This window comes from Piliocolobus tephrosceles, chromosome 17 (assembly GCF_002776525.5).
Source record: "Piliocolobus tephrosceles isolate RC106 chromosome 17, ASM277652v3, whole genome shotgun sequence".
NCBI lineage: Eukaryota > Metazoa > Chordata > Mammalia > Primates > Cercopithecidae > Piliocolobus > Piliocolobus tephrosceles.
Window position 1 is genome coordinate 1,278,389 of NC_045450.1, and position 14,726 is coordinate 1,293,114.

Consider the following 14,726-nt stretch of genomic DNA (forward strand, 5'->3'; position numbering starts at 1 on the left):
CAAAAAAAAAAAAAAAAAAAAAAAAAAAAAAAGAAATGACCTGAGAGCATAGGGTCTTCCAAAAGCTAGTAATCCAAGTCAGGTATTTTAGTATTCCACAGAATGAGATCATCCTTCCTTTTATATGTAAACAAAGTTACACAGTGACTGACTTTTCATGTCAAATATAAAATCAAGACAATATTCTGGACTCAGAATGTCAGAGCAATGGCCAGGTAAGTTCTTTCACAGGGCGATCAACAGGCTTTTTTGGTAACTTTCACAACCCATGGACACTTTCCTGGTGAGTTAAGTAACACATTAAATCCAAACCTCAGCCAGTGCAGTGGCTCATGCCTGTAATCTCAGCATTTTGGGAGGCTGAGGTGGGCAGATCACCTGAAGTCAGCAGTTCAAGACCAGCCTGGAGAACATGGTGAAACCCCATCTCTATCAAAAATACAAAAAATTAGCCGGGTGTGGTGGCGGGTGCCTGTGATCCCAGGCATTCAGGAGGCTGAGGCAGGAGAACTGCTTGAACCCGGAGGGCGGAGGTTGCAGTGAGCCGAGATTGTGCCACTACAATCCAGCCTGAGCAACAGATCGAGACTACGTCTCAAAAAATAAATAAATAAATAAATAAAAATAAAAAATCCAAACCTCCCCTCTCATCTGTCCGTTAGGCCAGGCTCACCAGCGAGAAACAATTCAGCTCTGGCTGGTTGGTTAGAAACAAATGTTGACACGAATCACAGATCTCGTTCTTTGGCAATACCGATCAATTTGCTTCCTTCCCTGGGAATGAGGGGGCGGTATGAATTTCCAAGGAAAAAGGCTCATTTTTGGTCTTTTATCTTAAGCACGCTAACAGTTGGGCGCTGGGCACATCCCTGGCGGATGCCCTTCACAGCTAGTTCCCAGGTACGGGCAGGGACCTTGCATGGCTGTGGTTACCCAGGGCTGGCAGGGGCAGTCGGAGCCCTTTCCATTTCCCACAACTGCCCGGCCACCTAGATCTAAACGCAGAGAGAGGACGCGCAGGGGGTGGCCCTGCAGCTACAAAGCTGCCCCCGAAGCCTGCTGGATGGCACGTGGGTGGAGGGAAGGACATTGCTCCATTCAGCTATCACACGTGGGGCGGAGAGATCCGGCCACCAGCTCGCGAATCCAAAAACCAGGTTGAAAAGCAAGGCTTCTGCTGACGAGTTGATGGGTGCAGCACACCAACATGGCACATGTATACATATGTAACAAACCTGCACGTTATGCACATGTACCCTAGAACTTAAAGTATAATAAAAAAAAAAAAGAAAAGGAAGGCTTCCTCACGTTTCTGTGAAAGGGACTGCTGGGTTCAGCGTCCACATGAAACAAATTCCAACTAGTTGAATACACACTGATTTTCAAGAATGGGTAAGACAGATGGTAAAAAATATATATATATTTCCCCATCTGTCTTACTAGTACATATACATTTGTATTGGGATATATATACACACACACATATATATACACATATAAATTTATATGGTTGGTACCAGCGGAAGAAAAATGAAGATAAAACTAAAACCCCAAGTTAAATGTCCCATCCTATGAAACATCTCCCTGGGAAAAATTATTCTCAAGTAAACGTATATTCTCTGGGTGCATTCTTAGGAGTTTACACTCACTGGCTTCTCAAAGTTCCTAACCAGCCCCAGCCTCTGACTCCCTCTGGCTGCACTGGACTGGGGGGCTAACCGCGCCTCCGCTAACGGTGCCTCTGTGCGCTCTTCTCCGGAGACAAAGGGTCCCTGCTCTCAAAACAGAAACGCTCTGACCTCAGGTAGGGACGCAGAGACACACCTGTGCAAGGGCCCCCTGGGACTGTGCATTTATCCGGGAATTTATTTCCTGGGGAGAAGGAAAGGGGATGGGAAGGCTGGCTGGGGAAAAGTTAGGGAACAGGAGCCCAAAACTCCCCAGAGGCCTGGGGAGGAAAGGGCACCCAGAAATTGTAACGAAAGGCAAGTTTTGAATCTGGTTGCTGATAACAAGAATGGAAATGCCCTAGGCCCTGTGTGGGAAACCCACCGCACAGGGGAGCGGTCTTGAGGAAAGGCCCTGTGGCGTTTCACGTGGCATGCCCCGGATCTCTTGCCCTAACAGTGGCTCAAAAATAATGCAACAGGGTAACGATGTTTTAGGCTCTTAGGGTCTCTGCAAAGACTCATCCCCCTCAGAAGCAGATTCTAGCCTCTGGGTTTCACTGCCAGCCTACCCCGAGCAGTGCTTGGCCCAACACCCTGCCCTGGGGTGAGCGGGCTTACAAACCGCTCACGCGTGAAGGTTACGTAAAAGCAAGCCGCCAAGCTCCCCTGCAGGCAGGCGGATGGACAAACAGCACTGCTGGTACCCTGCTTGGCCATGGAGAAAGGACACATGGCCTGGGTGAGTCCCTGAATCACTGTACCGAGTGGAAGAGGTCATAGGAAAGCACGTATGCACTGCAGGAGGCCAGTATGCAAAGCTCTAGAAAATGCAAATCAACCTACAGTGACAGAAGGCAGATCAGTGGTTACCTGGGGACAGGTGGGGCAAGGAGGGGTCAGAGGGGGGTTACACAGGGCACAGGGAACTCTGGGGTCTGGGCATCTACACTGCTTGGACTGCAGGGATGGCTTCAGGTGTTTATACCTATTTCAAAACTCATCAAATTGTACTCCTTAAGTATGTGCAGTTCAGTGTATGTCAATGACACCGCAATAAAATTCTCACCCACAGAAAGAAAAGAAAAAGCAGCCCAAGGTGAAAAAGTCGATCCTGTGCCCTGAGCACAGGCAGTTCTGAGGTAAGACCAATTTCCCACCAGGCTCTTCTTGGCCTTTCGAGAACTTCAGCCCCTCTCTGCTGTTTCCCATTGCTGGCATCCACTTTTCCATCTCACAATATTTTCTCCTGTCTGGTCTCCTGTATCTGAAACCCACTGCTACGGGATCTCCCCACTTTCTGGAAAATGTTCATTAAACAGGAAACAAACCCACCCTTTAAGGATCTTCCTTTCTTGCATGAAGCTGAGTAACTCACCATCTGCCCTTACGTGCAGGCAGCTCAGCTAAACTGCCCACAGCCGCACGGTCCAGTATGGAAGCCCTGGCCACATGTTTACATTAATTAAAATAAAACACAGCTGGGCGTGGTGTCATGAGCCTGTAGTCCCAGCTAATCAGGAGGCTGAGGTGGGAGGATTGCTTCGGTCCAGGAGTTTGATACCAGCCTGGGCAACATGGCAAGACCTCATCTCTAAAATAAGTAAATACAACTAAAAACCTAGTTCCTCAGTTCCATGAGTCACACCTAAAATGCTCAATGGCCCTATGTGGCCAGCAGCTACTGAAGTGGACAGCACCAAATACAACATTTCCATCATCCCAGAATGTCGTGTCAGACAGAAAGGCTACTCCAAAGAGACAGTTCTTGACCTTCAGGAACTGCACAGTTTGGTGAGATGTGCACAGAGGCAGGGGAAAGCCGGCTTCCCCTTATCCACATACACAGATGGGCCGGGCGCGGTGGCTCAAGCCTGTAATCCCAGCACTTTGGGAGGCCGAGACGGGCGGATCACGAGGTCAGGAGATTGAGACCATCCTGGCTAACATGGTGAAACCCCGTCTCTACTAAAATATACGAAAAAAAACTAGCCGGGCGAGGTGGCGGGCGCCTGTGGTCCCAGCTACTCGGGAGGCTGAGGCAGGAGAATGGCGTAAACCCGGGAGGCAGAGCTTGCAGTGAGCCGAGATCGCGCCACTGCACTCCAGCCTGGACAACAGAGCAAGACTCCGTCTCAAAAAAACAAAAACAAAAACAAAACACATACACAGATGACCAGCATCTCCGGGTGTGCCGAGAAAGAGAAACAACAGGCTCAGGCTGAATGAACCAGAGGGTGCTGGCCCCTTGTTGGCAGGGAACAGCTTAAGTTGTGGAAGCCGGGAGAGGGGCCTGGTGGGGGCCCAGCTCTCCAGGCAGGGGCGGGCAGGGTGGGTGATGGGGGCTTCTCTGCAGGTGCACTGGGGAACCAGACACCAGCAAATCAGGCAGGGACGGGAAATGGCCAGGTAAACCCCGAGAGTGGGGTGGAGGCAGGTGGTCTAGCTGGCAGGAGCTGCAGGTATGCAGGACGGGGGGCAGCCAGAAGAGCAGAGGCAGGTGAGGCTGGTGAGCGGTGGGCCCTGTGGGGGATCACCTGGGGGAGACAGCCTTACTCTGTCCACCCAGTGTCCTGGCCCACCTTGTCACTCAGATCCCCTCATGTTATCACCGTCTGAGACGTCCAGCCTGCCTCAGGAGAGCAATCAGCTAATGCCCTGCCTGGAATTCAGCCTAGTACTCAGAGACCAGCTATGCTTTGTGAGGATTCTCTGGGCTGGCGAAGTGACGGGGGTGGGAGTGGCCAGGAGACCCTGGGATGGTGGTGACTGGAAGCAGAAAGCAGCAAAGGAGATGAAAAGTGGGGGCATTAAAGAATTCCTGAGGCCAAAAGAACAGCAGGACCTAGTGGCGGATGGACACTCAGGTTGACAAGGGGAGCTCGGGACCCCAACTGTCTTTTTTTTTTTGAGACGGAGTCTCCTTCTATTGCCCAGGCTGGAGTGCAGTGGCGTTGTGATGTCGGCTCACTGCAACCTCCGCCTCCTGTGTTCAAGTGATTCTCCTGCCTCAGCCTTCCAAGTAGCTGGGATTACAGGCATGCACCACCACGCCCAGCTAATTTTTGTATTTTTAGTAGAGACGGGGTTTCACCATACTGGCCAGGCTGGTCTCAAACTCCTGACCTCATGATCCACCCGCCTCAGCCTTTCAAGTGTTGGGATTACAAGTGTGAGCCACTGCGCCCGGCTTTGGGAGCCCAACTTTCAACAGAGCAAAGGAAAACAAGGCCAGAGAGCCGGCACCCCATGCAGCTCCTGGCGATCTTCTGCAGTGATGTTCATGCACTAGCAGCTCATCCTCCTGCCCTGAAAATAAGTGGGAACCTGGGGAAAGGGACCCATCCAAAAATCTTGTGCCCCTCACCTGATGCCCATCTGGCACAGATTAAGGATCTAGCAGGCTCTGCACGCCATGGGTCTTCCTGCTGAGGCCTGAGGACGTGCCCTGTGTCTGGTCCCCAGGGCCCATCAGCCAGACCGAGGCACAGCTGCAGAGTGACCGACGCAATGGTCAAGGTCGCAAAGAGCAGAGAACGAGGGGCCACCGCAGAACACAGGACACAACGAGGACACAGGGACCCCTGAGCCCCTCACACAGCCAGAGAAAGCAGTGTGGGAAGATGCCCGCACTTGGGAAGCTGGGTGAGGAGTGTTAATTCTGCAACCTTTCTGGACATTATTTCAAAACGGTTTTTAAAACCCTAAAAATGAAACAGATATTTCATTTAGAAATCTTAATTTAGGAAGAACTGACTTCTCTCAGCTCTCGGCCCTGTCTGACTGCTGCCAGTGTGGTCCAGGGGCTCCTGCAGCAGAGGGGCAGGGGGCAGGCTGCGCCCAGCAGCCTCCAGGCCACTTTGGCCTCTGTCCCGTGTTCCCTCTGGCTAGCAGGTACCTCCTTCTCCATGGTTCCTACGAGTATTTCTCCACTTTTAGGGAGACTGCTGTACTCCTGGTGAGTGGTGCAGCTACACCAGACCAGCTTTCAGAGGCGCCTAGGAAAGGCAGCTCTGGCAGACCCGTCTTGATAGCTTCATTTAAAAAACATTTTTAAAAAAACTGTTCTTAATATCATAACATGGCAGGAGAAGAAATCACATACTCTGGCCAAGCAGTGGTGAATTTACTATTTGTCATATGAAAAACAAAAATAAAAATTCCCGATGCATCTTAATTCATTTATGGAAAAAACTTCCTGCAGATCATCTGGGGCGGAGGAAAAAAAAAAAAACCAGGAAAAAATGGCAGACTGACAATCTCTGTAGAGCAGGATTATGGTATTTGTTATCTCCAGCTGAATCCTACCCAAATACTCTATGAAATGAATAACATTTATTTATTTATTTAGAGACAGAGTCTCACTCTTGTTGCCCAGGCTGGAGTGCAGTGGTGTGATGTCGGTTCACCGGAACATCCTCCTCCTGGGTTCAAGTGATTCTCCTGCCTCAGCCTCCCGAGTAGCTGGGACTGCAGGCGCCCACCACCACATCCGGTTAATTTTTTTTTCTTTTGTTTTTTTAGCAGGGACGGGGTTTTGCCAGGTTGGCCAGGCTAGTCTCGAACTCCTGACCTGAGATGAGGAGGTCAGGAGTTCAATGTCAAATGTTGGGAGGCTGAGGTGGGAGGATTGCTTGAGTCCAGGAGTTTGAGACCAGCCTGGGCAACATGGCAAGACCTCATCTCTTGCCTGCCTCAGCCTCCCAAAGTGCTGGGATTACAGATGTGAGCCACTGTGCCCGGCTGATCACTTTTATTTAACTAGGAAAAAGTAAGTTTTGGAAAAAACTATCTTTCCTTGCATCCTTTCCTTACACAGCATCAAATGCTGAATGATCAGCAAACATCATGATCTGGTCTTGTTGAGAGAACACCCGCTCCAGCTGCCTGCCATGAGCCTGGGGGGGGTGTTACCAGCAGCAGTTTCTTTAGGGTTAAGAAGATTTTCAGGCAAATAATGACAACTAATACTCACATGTCATCTCTCACACCTTATTTTTCCTCTTGTGAGCTAAGCGGTTGGTCACTACGGGAGAAGGGCTCTTTGCCACCCGGGTAAGCAGGGCAAACGTGGCGGCTCTGCACAGCCCTCCTCTGGAGCTGCACCGGACGGTGCATGTGGAGGCAGCATCTGCTCCTCGCCAGCCCCCACCCCGTTCAGCTGCCGTTTCCCACCTTCTTTTCCACTGAGAAAGAACTTGAGGGATTTAAAAAACTTTGTAACAGAAACTGCACAAACAGAAACTGCACTGTCTGGTAGGTGGACAGCAATGTCCGGTGCCTGCCATCCACGGCGGCCCTGAGAACCCGTCAAGGGCTCTGCCCTGACTCTGTTACATCTGCCTACCCACAGTTCTCCAGGCAACCAACAGCCAGTGATGGTGCTTGGATCTTGAGATGAAACTGACTTGCGAAGTCCGCAGCCACTGCAGCCCAGCGAGGGGAAGAGGATGGACCCAGGGTGTGTGGCTCCTGAGGGCCAGGCTGACACTCAGGCTGGGGTCTGCAGACTCCACAGCTTGGGTCACTCTCTCAGGAGACCCTACCCTCTCTAGCTCCCGTCACTCCCATACACCCAGCTGCCTGGTCTCAGAGCTCACTGGGAATCACTGTGGTTATTACCGGCAAGAAGATGGGAACAGGGATGTCTGCTCTGCTCAGGCTTTTTCAAAACCCTGCAGATTCTGTCTGCTCAGAGGCTGCAGTGGCTCAGGTTACCCAGCTCTGACTAAGCCTTCTTGAGCTGAGTGGCTGGGGACGGAGCTTCTGCTGACAGCTCACCCAGGAGCTCCTCTGCAACAAGACATGCCTGCAGCATGTGACGTCCCGCTCCCCTCTTATCAGACACACGTCTATGTGATCACAAGTCCCTGCCTAGAAAAGACGCTGACCCATAGGGCGCAATGGTCTACAGAGCTGGAAATGAAGGTCTGCTTGATTCAGTAGAGGAGAAGCCATGCCAAATGTTGACAGCATCCAGCCCTTTTCCTTAGCTGTAAGGCCCTGAGGTCTTTCCAAGGGCGCACGGTTAGCGTTTAATCACAGCCTCCATGCTGGCCAAGCATTGGTTGGCTTCGGGGCTCGGCTCCCAAAGCTCTCCCTGCAGCTTCTCTAAAGAGCTGGGGCAATGGTGGGTCTCAGACTAAAGGCGATAGCTTTGCAAACCACAAGCACACCCGCCAGCTCAGTCCAGCGGGAGCCCTGGGGGAGGGCAGATGCACTCACGGCAGCTTACATGTGAACCGCACAGAGCTGGGCAGCGCCTATCCCATGCAGAGCTCATTTTTAAGCGGCAAGGTTATAATTTCTAGCCTTAACGTTGTCCATCTTGATTTTCTCCTGTCAGTTCCTTCTCATCCACTATACTGACCACATAGGTACAAGGTGAAAGAAAAGAAACCCACCTGAAATCTAGGTCAGGCCACTGAGTGTGAGAGAGAAGTGGAGGGTGGTGCCCAGCACAGCGGGACAACCACAGCTCCACAGCTCGGCGCGGGGAGCCCTGGCACTCCAGGCTTCTGGGGAGCAGCCCTCCAGTGCCTGCAGCTGCCTGACATGGAAGCAAGCGCCCAGGCCGGCGTCGGGTTCACTCTGCATCCTGGCTGGGCACTTCTGGGGTGGGTGACCTTGGTTCAGCCCCTCCACTTCTCAGGACAAGTTTCCTTCCCAGTAAAATGCCTACAGTCACCCTGAGCTCCAAAATCCATGAACCCCTGCGTTCCCTGAGGTTGAGAACTTTAACTCAGTTTTGCTGGAACCGTGGCATTCCAATCAACACACAACTGCCTCCCGGCAGACATGACCCAAACGCAATAGAAACCGCGGTAAAGGAGGAATGATACAACATACTGTTATTATTTTTATAAACACGCTTTAAACCAAACTAGGCCATAAATCACCTTGGTTTCAGAAAAAGCCAAAATACTGACACCATCTTTTATTTTCCTATTAAAGCTAAGAATGTGTTAATCCAAATTAATTGAAAAGAAATTGAAGCTCATTTCCTAAGACGTGTCTATTCACAAGTCAAACAGCATTACCTAACTCCTAGAATTAGGCAATTTCTGGGCTTAAGAGATCGCCCTAGTGCACTTCACTCCTTCGATGGAAAATCAAACCCCAGGCAGGTGACAGGCCAAGGTCACAGAGGCAAAGCAGGGATGGGAACCAGCCTCCCTGAACCTGTTTTCCACAAAGGGCGAGGCTCTGGGCCCACATGCAGGCAGGCCGAGCTCAGTATCTGATGGTGAATGAATGAAGCTAAGTGGAGCTCCCCACAGGGCACGGCTCTTGTAACTGCTTCACAAATAAGCGATTTCCAGGTTATGGAGACATCCTAGTCCAGAATTAAACGCTTCAAACTCAGACTTTTAACTCCTCAGAAGCCAGAGTGGCTTCTCAGCCCTGGCTACATCAGCTAACAATCTCGCCAAGCAAGGAACCAAGTGGCAAAGAGATCACCTCCAGAAACTCGAGTGTTCCTTCTGCTGACCGAGGAACAGCCCGCCTTGCGGCCTTGTTCTGTGTTTACATCAACCACCCAATTCACCCATGTCACAGACCTTCAAAATACGGGATTAGGGACAAGGCAAGGCCTCCAACATCATCAGCAGACGGCTGCAGCACCCTAAGAACACCAGAGATTCCTTTTCTAGGTGGGTTTCGAATGGCAGCCAGCAGAGGTAGCACTTGGGGTCGGGAAACGGTTTTGACTGAACACACGCACGAAAGCAAAGGGAACTGGCATGCAGAGGTGGGTGGGGAGGGGAGAGTGAGGCCTGGCTTCGAAGCTGAGCTCCCCGGGGATGACGCCAGGCACATCGGGTTTGGGGCTGAGCGTTCAGGGCTGGGGGCCCGGAGGAGGGGGCCAGGGCCCAGGCCTGGGCGGAAAAGGGGGTCCCGGGGATCGGGGCGGGGTCCCGGGGCGGGGGGGGGGGGTCAGGGGGGGGGGGTCTCACGGGGGGCAGGGGGGGTGGGGAAGTGCAGGGCGGGGGATAGGGGGTCCAGGCGGGTCTCGGGGCGGGGTCTGGGGGTCCGGGGCGCCGGGGCGAGGTCTGGGGTCGGGACAGGTGTGGGTCCCGGACCCGGGGCTGGCTGGGGGTCCGGGACGGGGATGCGGGCGGGTCCCGCGGCCCACGCACCTCCTCCGCCTGCCTGCGCAGCGCCTTCTCGCGCTCGTACTGGGTGAGCAGCTGCTCGTTGTCCTCGCGCAGCAGCTCCAGCTCCACCTCGTGCTCCTGGTTCTCGCTGAGCACCGAGTCTAGGTTCTCCAGCACGTTCACCACCAGCGGCATGAGCTCCTTGACCACCTCCTCGTCGTAGCAGTGGATGAGGCGCTCGAACTCGCGGTAGATGGAGCCCGCCAGGCCCGACACCCGCTCCGACATCACAGAGCCGGAGCAGTAGTCGTCCTGGTACACCACCACGCCGCCGCCCTCGTCCATCTGGATCTCCATCATCGCGGCCACCGCCGCCGCCAGCGCGGCTCGCTATCTGGCCGGCGCGCCCGGCCCTCCCCGGCTGCCTCAGGTCCTGCAGGCCGCGGCCCGTCGCTTCCCGCAGCTGCTGTCGCCTCAGGGCTCAGCCGCCGCCGCTGCCGAGGAAGCGCCCGTCACTCATTCGCCGGAAGTCCCGCCCTCCAGCCAGAGGGGGCGGTGCCCGCGCGCCCAGCCGCAGCCGCGACGCCAGGGGGCGCAGGGGCCGTGACGTCAGAGGAAGCCGGGCTTCGGGCCGGAAGCGCGGCTGAGTCGGGCAGACGGAGATCTCCAGGATGGTGGGATCCGCGGGGCGGCGGTGGTCGCTACCCCCGGCGCGCGGTAGCTTGAGCACGTCCCCGCCACCCTGGGCTTTTGGTGACTTCGGTCGCATCTCCAGGCTCTGCACACACCGGCGACTTTAGGTGAAGGCTCAGCGCCTGCGCCTCCACCCCGGCCGCCCTGATGAGCCTGCGATCCCTACAGCACTGCGCCCCGCTCAGTCCGCGCCCAGCGCCTCCCCTCCTAGTGCGTTCCCCACTCAGTCCGCGCCCAGCGCCTCCCCTCTCCTAGTGCCTTCCGCAGTCAGCTGGCTCCTCCCGGGATTCTGTGAATGCACCCTCAACGCCCATCTCATCCTGAAACCCAGCAGCGTGGCCTCCTTCCTTTCGCCCACTTCTCCCTAATGCACTGTGTGACTGCTTAGATTTTCGTTGTTTTTTTTTTTTTTTTTTTTTTTGAGATGGAGTCTCGCTCTGTCCCAGGCTGGAGTGCAGTGGCGCGATCCCGGCTCCCTGCAACCTCCGCCTTCCGGGTTCAAGTGATTCTCCTGTCTCAGCCTCCGGAGTAGCTGGGATTACAGACCAGCTAATTTTGTACTTTTAGGATTTGGTATTTTAGAGACGGGGTTTCGCCATGTTGGCCAGGCTGGTCTCAAGTGATCCGCCCGCCTCGACCTCCCAGAGTGTTGGGATGACAGGCGAGAGCCACCGCGCCCGGCCAGATTTTCGGTTTCTTTTCAGCTATGTGCAATCTGTTTAACCCATCCATTGGGTTATTTCAGCGATTTTTTTTGTTTTGTTTTGTTTTTTGTTTTTGAGACAGTGTTTCGCTCTTGTCGCCCAGGCTGGAGTGCAATGGCACGATCTCAGTTCACTGTAACCTTCGCCTCCTGGGTCCAAGCGATTCTCCTGCCTCAGCATCCTGAGTAGCTGGGACTACCAACGCGCCATTAACGTCTGGCTCTTTTTTTTTTTTTTTTTTTGTATTTTTAGTAGAGACGGGGTTTCACCATGTTGGCCAGGCTGGTCTCGAACTGCTGACCTCAAGTGATCCACCCATCTCCCTCGGCCTCCCAGAGTGCTGAGATTACAGGCGTGAGCCACTGATTCTATTTTTGTGCTATTTGATTTCTTACATTCTAGCAGTTTTGATAGGCTCTTATACTTCCAACCACATATTTATCTTTAAGCTTTGTGTGTGTGCCTCATAACTACAGTATCTGCAGCTTTTGCAGGTCTGATTCTGCATGTCATCCTGGTTGACTCTTGGCTCAGTCCCCCCTTTCCCCCGTTCTGAGCTACTGTCCCCAGGACTTTTGTCTCTGGAAGTGCTTGAGGCCTGAACTGAAAATGTGTTGCTCCGTAAGATTTGCACTTTATTTTGCTGGGCAGGGGGACACCATGAACCCAAGACTTTGAAACTGTTTGGGAGCCATACATGTATTGTGAATTCTGATGAAACCACATCAGTGACTGCTTAATGCTAACAGGAATGGCCACTTACTGTTTTTCACCCACTGAAATGCTCACCAGTTCAGATCCTCTCATCCTAACCTGATTGCACCTAAACAGTAACTCTCGTAGCTGACACCCTACTGATTTTTTTTGGTTCAGTTTTTAGAGGCAGGGTCTCACTCTTGCTCAGGCTGGAGGCACTGGCATGATCAGGGCTCACTTGAATTCTTAGGCTCAAGTGATCCCACCTCAGCCTCCTAAGCAGTTGGGTCTACAGGTGTGCACCACCACTGCTGGGCCAATTTTAAAAACATTTTTGTAGAGGAGGTCTCACTATGTTACCCTGGCTGGTCTTGAACCCCTGGCCTCAAGCGGTTCTCCCCTTGGCCTCCCAAAGTGCTTAGATGATAGGTGTCAGCCAGCATGCCAGGCCCTGTTGTGTTTTTCACATTTTCTCCTTGCAACATAATTTACCGTATAGATGTTCAACCATCCCACTAAGAGGTTTCAGTCTCAGATTCCAATTTCCTAGGATCCCAAGTGACTTAATTTTGCCAAATCTCCATTTCTTTTTTTTTTGTTTTCCTGAGATGAAATCTCACTATGTTGCCCAGGCTAGAGTGCAGTGGTGCCATCTCAGCTCACTGCTACCTCCACCTCCCAGGTTCAAGCCATGCTCCTGCCTCAGCCTCCTGAGTAGCTGGGACTACAGATGCGTGCCACCACACCCAGCTAATTTTTCTAATTTTTAGTAGAGATGGGGTTTTACCATACTGGTCAGGCCGGTCTCGAACTCGACCTCAGGTGATCCACCCGCCTCGGCCTCCTAGTGTTGGGATTACAGGAATGAGCCACCGCACCTGGCCCCAAATCTCCATTTCTAAGCTTGCAAAACCGAGCCTAAAATATCCAGCTTATTAGGAATGTCAGCTAATCCATGAACGGCGCATGGCACCATCTCCAGCAAATAACGTGCAATAAAGGCTATGGAGAGTTGTGAGGTTCTATAAAGTGAAAATGACAAGGATGGGCAAACAGATGTAATCTATAATTCTTCCTGGTGAGTAAGAGCAAGCTTGCATTCTGGGGGATGTTTAAAGCTTCTGCTTTATACCTTTGAGAAATCTGAGCCCTTTGAATTTCGGAGGTAGCACACTAGGAGCAATGCTACCACAGGGAGAGGCCAACAGACTTGGCCATCAACCCAATGGATTAATTATCACTACCATGACTGGGCAGATTTGTTACTTGAAGTTAGTTACAACAATGAAATTATAACAAGATGATACGCTGGGTAATTCTCGACGCTTATGGAATCATACAGCTGGTCTGCTCCTGAAAGGTGGTGCTGAATCAGAACCCCTTAGAGCTGGGCACAGTGGCTCACACCTATAATCCCAACACTTTGGGAGGCCGAGGAGGTGAAACCCAGACTCTACCAAAAATAAAAATAAAAAATAATAATCAGCCAGGCGTGGTGGTGCATGCCCGCAGTCCCAGCTACTTGGGAGGCTGAGGTGAGAGGATCACTTGAGCCTGGGAGGTTGAGGCTGCAGTGAGCAGAGATTGTGCCACCGCATTCCAGCCTGGGTGACAGAATGGCTCTGTCTAAAAAAAAAAGAAAGAACTTCTAGTAATAGAGGAGTTGACTTCCTTTCAGATTTGGAAATATTATTTGGGATGCAACTTTTTCTCATTAAAAGACCTTAAAATGTAAGATAGGCTTGTAAAATGTAAGATGTAAGTTTCTAAAATTCAACTTTAATTTCTAAGTATCTGCCCTAATGCCTGCTAAGAAGTCACACAAGTTCCCTGTGATGTTCCTCTCATCTTCATGAGTTGAGTTTTAGAGAGCATCTTTAGATGGCACTTTGTAGCCACACATAAAACAGGAATATTTCAGTGATGATCTTCAAGATGGTAAGGATTATGAGTGCAGAAGAAATTAAGCAGCCAGCACGGGAGGAGGCATCTACACGCTCACAGGGTGTGACCCACCAGGCACACCACAAAGATCATACAGCAAAGTTATCTGACATCAAAAGAGCCTGTGTATTCCTGGACAAGGCACGGGGCTTGAGGTGGCAACCCTTCGAGGTCTTCTTCACACCCTCACCCTGTACCAGGTGGCGCCATCCTGCATCCTTCTAGATTTGGCCAGTGCCAGGCCTCTGGAGACAGAGGAGTTGTGACTCTCAGAGGTTTCCATGCTTGCTGATGGCTTTGGCAGCCGCTAGAAATAGGAAACTTAGTGTGTCATTGCCTAGCCGGGTTCTTGGAATTCGCTCTACACCCTGTAGATGAACAAGTGAAAATGGTGTTTCAGTTAATGCATGTTGGTTTTCTTTCTCAAGCGTTGACTTTAATCTCATCTGGCCCCGATCTAGCAGGCAGAATGGTGTGGAGCCTTCTAGAGGGGGACTCTCAGGCTCACAGTCTGAGAAGTTTACCCTGAATCCACATAATGCCTGTAAGGATAGGATATTAACTATGTCTGAGGACATATGAAAACAGCTAATACATCAGAAGGAAAGAAATTCAATTTTTTTTTTTTTTTTTTTTGGACACAGGGTCTTGCTCTGTGGTCCAGGCTGAAGTACAGTGGCATGATCATCACTCACTACAGCCTCAACCTCCTGGTCTCAAGTGATCCTCCTGTCTCACTCAGCCTCCAGAGTAGCTGGGACTACAGGCATGCACCACCACACCCGGCTAATTTTAAAAAGTGTTTTTTTTAGAGACAGGGTCCCAGTATGTTGTCTAGGCTGGTCTCAAACTCCTGAGCTCAAGTAATCCTCCCACCCTGGCCTCCCAAAGACCCAAAGACTAGAGGCCCGAGCCACCATGCC

The 14,726-nt window shown here is 51.9% G+C and overlaps 1 protein-coding gene across 6 annotated transcripts in view; it reads right to left on the bottom strand.

Moving 5' to 3' along the window:
* Window positions 1-10,294, bottom strand: part of MAPK8IP3 (mitogen-activated protein kinase 8 interacting protein 3) — a 61,685-nt gene extending 51,391 nt beyond the window's left edge. For all 6 annotated transcript variants that reach the window (XR_002725693.1, XM_023189166.1, XM_023189163.1 and 3 more), the window contains exon 1: window positions 9,809-10,294. Coding sequence is in view for 5 of the 6 variants with exons in the window: in XM_023189166.1 (XP_023044934.1) it covers window positions 9,809-10,126 (318 nt within the window). In the remaining variant the exon portion in view is untranslated. The remainder of the gene's footprint in view (window positions 1-9,808) is intronic.
* Between the last annotated feature and the right edge of the window lie 4,432 nt (window positions 10,295-14,726).